We start from the raw sequence: 8,198 nt of genomic DNA, 5'->3' as shown, positions 1-8,198 counted from the left end.
TGAGCATAAGAGACTTTTTTCAAAAACATAAAAAATTCTAACCGACTCCAGACTTTTGAATGGCATTGTGTGTTTTGATAGTCTGACTTGGTAATCTGTACTAGTGTGAGTTGTGTATTTTTGCACTTTTTCTCCTGTATATCCATGTGTTTTAGCAGTGATCTACATATTTGTATTGTTTGTTGGTGCCAGTATTCTGATGTCCTGTGGTTTTTATATGGTTTGAAATCATGAAAATGAGAGCTCAGGCTTTCGGTCTCGTGTCAGAAGCCACTCTCTAATGCATAACATAGCTTTATCTAATTTTCCCTCTCTCACTCCATTCCCAACCATCCATCACTTCATCTATCCATCACACTGTACATCACGTACCCTGTCCCCGCCCTACCTGTGTCCAATCTCAATGGCCCTGCCTGGCAGCAATGAAACTGACTCTCCGCTATCGTAAGTAGCCTGAACAGTCTGTTTGATATGAGCAGTCTCTTTTCGTCTCTTCCCTTCCACATCGCATGCCTGATCACCATAATATGCATTTCTCTCTCATCTCACCCTCTAACCTCCCTTTGATTGATCTTGAGCATCTGGAGTTCTGAAATGCACCTGGTTTTCATGAGCCGAGACTGTCTAGTGACTTTTGAAATAGTTGTTATCTTGTCTTTTTATTTATCTGAATGCAACGATGACCTCACATACTACTCCTCTTTTTACTTCTCTCAGACTTCGCCTTTAACTTCCCTTTCAAATTTTATTCTGAAACGCTTAATATTGCTGCTAGGTGATTTTATGAGTGTTTGGTGGAAACGTGTTTAAATGCTGAGGTTTACAGCAGGAGGGTCTGCTAATGTGGAAACAGAAAATCAGTCAGCGATTGAGTTTTAGATGTCAACAAACAGATTTCTGAATGCTCTGCTCTGTCATTCTTCTGGGTAAGAGATATAATGTGTCTAAGATATGCTGTCATACTGTATTTGGTAGTGATACGCAAGCTTCTAGCCACAATGCCCATGCTTTTCTGTTTTATAGCACTTATATGAAATATGCTGCATAATACTCATTGATTTATGTAAAATAATCAGTGTTAACAAACATATGTTAGGCTATACACTGTAAATTAGTGATAATGGCAGTAAATTGGTTCAAATGGATGCATTTACATCCCAGTTCATTATCTATGGAGTTTTAAAGGGTTAGTTCACCCAAAAATGAAAATTCTGACATTAATTACTCACCCTCGTGTTGTTCCAAACCCGTAAGACCTTCGTTCATCTTCGGAACACAATTTAAGATATTTTTGATGAAATTTGAGGGCTCTCTGACCCTCCCATAGACAGCAAGGTAACTACCACGTTCAAGGTCCAGAAAAGTACCAGGATGATCGACAAAGTAGTCCATGTGACATCAGTGGTTCAACTGTAAAGTTATACAAAAGAATACTTTTTTGTGCAAAGAAAACAAAAATAACAAAAAAGAAAGAATAAAGTCGTTATTTTTGTTTTCTTTGTGCAAAAAAGTATTCTCGTAGCTTCGTAACTTTACAGTTGAACCACTGATGTCACATGGACTACTTTGTCGATCATCCTGGTACTTTTCTGGACCTTGAACGTGGTAGTTACCTTGCTGTCTATGGGAGGGTCAGAGAGCCCTCAGATTTCATCAAAAATATCTTAAATTGTGTTCCGAAGATGAACGAAGGTCTTACGGGTTTGGAACAACACGAAGGTGAGTAATTAATGACAGAATTTTCTTTTTTGGGTGAACTAACCCTTTAAGACCTCAAAAATGCTTTTTATGTCGTTAAACATGAAAATACCTTTGCTAACATTCCGATCATGCTGATAGGAAAGTGTGTGTTTTCACGCGACCGGCTCTTTCTGTGGTTGCAGTAATCTGCCACTTAAAGACCGTGTTATAGACAGTGCTTCCCCAGTGTATCAGGCCGTCATCCCCAGTGAAACCAATGAACTGGAGCCGGCTGATTGGGCCAAAAGAGCCGCCCAGCTGCAGTCCAAGTCCTTCCGTGTCCTCGCCCACATTACTGGAACTGAATACAGTAAGTCTGCCTGCATGTTTTTGTCCATTTGCTTTTGTTTTGATATAGATTTTGACTTAGAGTGTAGAGTCTGACATGTTCTCTCTTTGTCTTTTCTCTTCTCCTCTGCAGTGCAAGACCCTGATGAGGAAGCTCTGAGAAGGTCAAGGTAGGCATCTAGTAGCAGGATCTGGTGGCCACCTACTTGACCTGTGCTGAAATCCAGCCCTCTGCCTCTTAAAATTTGAAAGGCTGATCGACCCACAGACCCCCATAATCAGACACCACTCTCTGTGCTGAACTTGATCCGCACTCATTAGATGCATAGTACAGCTTGGATGTATTCATAGTAGTCTGCATCAGGGGTGTAGTACAGAGAATTTGTATTTTTTGTTTACAATTACTTACTACAGTTGAAAGTACCAGAGTTTTCACATTTAGTTGTACTTAATTGTAAAAAGAAGTAAACATTTAGAATTAGACGTTGCATTACAAAATGCTTGCATAAAAAATAACAACATAAAAACCTGGTTACTTGACAGGAAGGGTTTTGACATTACTATCCATAAAACCCTTGAACAAACATACAGAATTTACATATTGCAAAACCAGAAGTTCATCAACCTAGAAAAGTAATCCACGCCAAAAGGGCAACAAACATTTTTACTACATAGTGTAGTAAAAATAAAACTGTAACTGAGAAACAAGGTGGAAGGGCATTCATGATTACAATTATTAAAGTTATGATATGCATTTTGAGATGTGAAGATCTTCTCTAAATTATTTATAAAGCGTAAAATATATAATTTTAGAATTAAGTACAAATTCCTAAAATTCAGAAATTACTACTTATTAATGTTATTACTACATTAGTAATGACTTACAGTTACTCAAATGCTGTACTTTACACCCCTGGTCTGTGGTATTTACATCAAGCTTTATATTTCATATATCATTAGCTCTCATTTATCTCACACTGTCATTACATAGCTGACACAATACATGCAGAATGTGACCTCTGGCATTTAGTTGAATGTGAAACATTTAGTGGGTACTAGAACATTTGACCTCAAGGCAGCCATGCATATTTGTATACACTTACACATCTTGGGCAGGGGAGTGAATGCCATATTCCCTAACCCATTTCTCCAACCTCTCTTTTCTCTTTTTTTTCCTTCCCCTTTTGTGTTGTATTGATGTTACAGGGAAAGGTTTGAATCTGAAGCCAAAGGCCCTCGTTTTGCTAAACTGAAAAACTGGCACCATGGCCTGTCGGCACAAATACTTAATGTGCCTCAGTAAAGCACCCCAAGATAGAGAGAGCTAGACAGGTGGCATAGACAGACTGCAGTACTGCTGTAACAGGAAGGTCAAAGCGGAGGAAAGCAGAAAGAATGAAGATGAATGTCAGTTATGTAGTTGTTCACTCTATAGTATAGATTTTGGAATTGTTCATGAGAGTGTCGCCGCCATTTAAATTCTCTCCCGTATTGGATTGTGTGTTTACATATTGATGGTTGTTGAGAACATCACTGCATCTGTGCAAGTCTTTCAAATCCATCAAATAAAAGAAATGTGATGAACTAATCATGTGGAAAGGCTTTTTGGCACTGGGATTTGTTTGGGTGTGAAAGTCTGCATGGGTTCAAAAGATTTATGTCTACAGAAAGGAAATGAACTTTATATTAAATAATGGTCTTAATATTAATCTTTAGATATATAGCAAGGCTGGAAGTAATCATTCCCATTTTATTCTTGGCCATAAATTCACAAATAAACCACTCTGCTTTTTAGATTAGATCAGTGGTTCTCAACAAGGGGGCCGAGGTCTGGGCAAACATCCAGGGGCACAGGGTTGCTTAAAAGTATTTATTTAAATTATTTTAAACTATTTTTAAATAAAGTTGAGCATTTTAAGCAATCAATTTATTGGAATATCTATATCTATATAGATCTATATATCCCCTCAATAACAACTTTTTGAACAACATACAGAAACAGAACACATTGAATCTTCTAGAATCACAAAATGATTAAAAAAGTAATTATTTATATTTTAAAACATTTATTAAATTTTTTTTGAAAGCAAGCAGTGTTGTCATAATTAAGGCAGAAATACCAGAGGAAATATCTTACCAGTATGTTGGACAATGGGGTGCCTTGAAGAGTCAATAAAGTTGAGAACCACTGAATTAGGTAATTTGTTATTTTACCTTTTTCTGTGTAGATCTTAGAATCTAACCCTTTGATACTGTGATAGCATTTCAGTGATTACGCAAGGGCAGGTTTGTTAAAAAGGTTAGCAAATGTTGAAATCGCTTGCATATGCAGTCAATTTTATTCCAGAAGTCATTTCTTATCTGTTGAAAAGTAAATCCTGACAGACAGTAAAAGATTTAGCTTTAGACCAAACTTCAAATCACCAACATTATTATCCCTTTGAAGATTTTTTTTTTCATTGAACTTGTCAGACATTTCTTTCTTAAGCCTGTGGTTATAAATTAGACTGCCTAGGGGTTTCATGCGATAAGGATGTTGATCTGTCAGTCAGTTGTCTAACTATCACAGAGCTTTGCATATGGCACTGATCTGGGATGAGACTGGAAAAATGTTGACAGATCACTATTTTAGAATCTAATGGTTTTACTTTGAGAAAATCCAGGGAGTGTAAAGTTTATTTGCGTAGGAAGAGTAATAACCTTTAGCTAGATGAGTGGTTGCTGAAGGGTCAAGCTCTGTGTCCAGAGGATGAGCGAAGGCGTGTGAAGCCGTCAGAACTTCAAGCAGTTGAGCAAGATGGAAGTCAATGTCTGTGAGTAGAGAGAGTCAATAAACCAGGACTTTTCCTCCAGGTAATTCTGCCTGTCTGGTTGTCACATAGGGAAATGGTGTTAGCTCTGCTTTGGGCTGGTTTCCGCTAGATTTTTATTAATAGTATAGAATTATGCCTCTGCTAACTGTGTCCTTCTCTCATACCATCTCACTACTGGTTTACGTCACTTGTGAGCCTCCCACTTGCATGCAGTGCATGCTGGGAAGACTGTGTGACTGCACTGGAGTGCTTGTGGCCCTGGGTGGCTGGCCCCTCCCTCACTCTTCATTCTTGTCATATTTATTCAGATCTCTGCCTTCATGTACATCTGAAAACGTCATGCTAGGTTGACATAATGTTGCATCGGTCAGCTCTTTTGTATGTTATGCTGTCATTTTCTTCATATTTTCAATCTCCAACTTTTCATCAGACACTTCTCATTTGACTGAAACAAAACAATTATTTCGTTGCACATCACTGCAGTGCTGTTTCCTGCTGTCCGTTAAGTTGTATGTTTGTTTTGCTCATTCCGACAAGAATTTTGTTTTCAGTAGGTCTTATCAAGTTGGCACTTTATTGGTATTGCTTTTTTATTTTTTGGTTCTAATTGCAGTGTTATTTTATAACAGTGTTATTGCAGTGTTATTATTATATATTGATTTTATTTTTAGTTTACATTTGAGTAATTTTGTTATTTTTATTAGTTTTTCTATTTAGCTTTAAATTATTTTTATTTCAGTTTTAGTTTAGTAATTTTAGTCTTTCAATTTCAAAGTTTTTTTATATTATTAGTATTTTATTATTTATTATTTTATTATATTATGGTACTTTTTAAGTTATTTAAGTTTATAGTACTTTCAGTTGGTCACAAAACAGTGATTTTGGTGTTTTGTGACAAATGTCTCTTTTCCACCATGCTGTTATCTTGTCTGTAGTGCCAGATGTGGTCCAGGTAGCTCTGTATGAATCTGTTGAATGCTCATTGTTGTGTTCTTATGTTGTTGCAATCATTCAGTGTGAATTACTGCTTTAGCATTAAACAACCTTTTCCACTAATGTATTTATTTAGTAATAGATAGTCTCTACCCTTGTTAAAAAGCCTCTCCAGAATTCTTGTCATAATATTAAATATTATAGAATATTAAAGGATTAGTGTTTTTAACCCATCATTGTAAAGGTTGTTTTCTGTCATGCATGATTGTACATAGATAGATGAAGCCAAATGGGCATTTTTTAAAAGCATTCAAAGAAACACACCCAAGTCTTTTCCATAACTCGCTACCCAGTCTTCATTCCTGTAGGCTATTTCATGTTAGATTTCTTTAAAGGGTTAGTTCACCCAAAAATGAAAATTCTGTCATTAATTACTCACCCTCATGTCGTTTCAAACCCGTAAGACCTTCGTTCATCTTCGGAACACAAATTAAGATAATTTTGATGGAATCTGAGCTGTCTGACCCTGCATAGACAGCAATACAACTGAAATGTTCCCAAGTCCAGAAACAAGCTCTCAGATTCCATCAAAAATATCTTAATTTGTGTTCCGAAGATGAACGAAGGTCTTACGGGTGTGTCATTGAAACTCAAATTTAGCTGCAGCCAAGTGACTTTGTGCGACCCACCTTGTCCCACTCTGTGACCCACAAGTGGGTCACGACCCACAGTTTGAAAACCCCTGCTGTTGGATAAACCGGGGCTAGTTGTCACACATGCAAGTTGTCAAAAAGACTGTATTAGAGTAATTCAGTAATCAGCTAACCTGCCAATTTCAATTACACAAGTGTGTCCTTTCTCTTGCAGTGTTTTTTATGAATCATTTTGTGTTTTATAATTGGTTTACTTTTAAATGTAGCTAAAAAGGCCTATAACAGGTTGTTTAATGGCAGGTTGCATTGTGACAACTTACCCCATGTAGTGTGACAGTATGTGTTCGATCAACGGTACCTTTATTTTTCCATGCAATAATGGTGGAAATATGCAATAGCTAAAATTGACTGTCAAAAATAATCCTGCCCTGAAAATGTGACATCTAGCATCACCTATGTTGCAGTTCTTTATGAAGTTTTTGCCTGCTCTTGACGAGTGATTTAGGACCCTGTATGCAGCCCACTGGACTATCCTGTACAAATCCTTTATATTTTGGTCTTGTAGGTGTTCCTCTCTCCTTCTTTTCTCTGTAGTGGTCGGGATCTGTCCACTCCAATGATGGAGTGGAGAGGTAGGGCCGAACAGACGGGACAGCTTGCTCAAACCCAAGGTGCTCAATCACTCTTTCTTCCTTCCCTCCTTTCATTTATATACCTCCACAAGACCATATTCTCCCTTTCCCCTTGCCCCTGGTCATTATTATGTGCACCTGAGAAGGGTAATAGCATTCAGGTTCCAACGCCTGCTATGTTTGTACAGTATGTGAATGTGCACAAATTGTGAATTCCTTAAAATATGCCATAATGTGTCACATTCACATTTTAAGCCCAAAGGTTAAATACATCCATACAGTGAAGTCACATATGGAAGGCATGAGTTTTTAAAGAAACATATTCACCTTTTTGTCATTACAAACCTGTATGATTTTATTTGGCATCATAAAACACATAGAAACATTCTGAAGATTTTATTTTCTGTTCTTTTTCATACAAGAACTATATAGTGACTAAGGGCTATCAAACTTCAAAAAGAACAAAAATAACCACATTAAAGTCATCCATATGAGTGTCATATTTCAAGTCTTCTGAAGTTATATGATATCTTTCAAAGAAAATTAAATCACATTTAAAACTGGTATGTTGATGCGTCATACTAATTTTGACCTACAGTAATTGCTTGGAACAGTAAGCGATTCTCAAAAAGTATTAATGAAAACGAGATTGAATTTCACAGTTGAAAAGGACAGGTTTGAACATTTTATTTGAATAACTACAGAAATTTTAGAGTTCTTCTAATTTTTTTTTGTTTTTGGAGCTTGACTGTGAACTACAGTTTTGGAATGACTTGAGAGGGAGTAAATAAAAAAATCCCTTTTACATAGTGTTTGGTGTAATAATGTGTAGTATCAATGACTTTGTTGTGGTATTTGTAAGTATCTGAAGAATTTTCTTCCCAGTTTCAACCTTTCGGATTCCTCAGCAGCTGCTGTTCTGCTTTTGACAAACAAATAAGAGGCTGCTGCTGCAAGCCGAACACTTGACGACAATGATTCCCGGTAAAGATTTCGGAGCTGTGTTTTGATCCGATGCTCCAGTGGGAATCAAAGAGTTTCCATTAGCCTGTTCTGCCCGCGTGTTTCACGGCTGGTTATCTGGCTGTGGCTGACAGGCGTTGAGCCACGGCGCTGGCGTGTGAGCCCTTTCTGCCTGT

General features: G+C 37.2%; 1 protein-coding gene across 8 annotated transcripts in view; it reads left to right on the top strand.

Moving 5' to 3' along the window:
* The window catches only part of LOC107706030 (LIM domain-binding protein 3-like), a 48,385-nt gene that overhangs the window by 28,231 nt on the left and 11,956 nt on the right, over nucleotides 1-8,198 (top strand). For 2 of the 8 annotated variants that reach the window (XM_016509585.1, XM_016509586.1), the window contains exons 8-10: nucleotides 421-444; nucleotides 1,884-2,050; nucleotides 2,162-2,198. The exons of 3 other annotated variants lie outside the window; for them this stretch is intronic. In XM_016509585.1, the coding sequence (XP_016365071.1) occupies nucleotides 421-444; nucleotides 1,884-2,050; nucleotides 2,162-2,198 (228 nt within the window). The remainder of the gene's footprint in view (nucleotides 1-420; nucleotides 445-1,883; nucleotides 2,051-2,161; nucleotides 2,199-8,198) is intronic. 3 more of the 8 variants (XM_016509591.1, XM_016509589.1, XM_016509587.1) reach the window with 2 other exon arrangements.

This window comes from Sinocyclocheilus rhinocerous, unplaced genomic scaffold (assembly GCF_001515625.1).
Source record: "Sinocyclocheilus rhinocerous isolate Xijiao unplaced genomic scaffold, SAMN03320098_v1.1 scaffold3034, whole genome shotgun sequence".
Classification (NCBI taxonomy): Eukaryota; Metazoa; Chordata; class Actinopteri; order Cypriniformes; family Cyprinidae; genus Sinocyclocheilus; species Sinocyclocheilus rhinocerous.
Note: the sequence above shows the minus strand (reverse complement) of the source record. Positions and strands in the feature narration are given on the sequence as shown.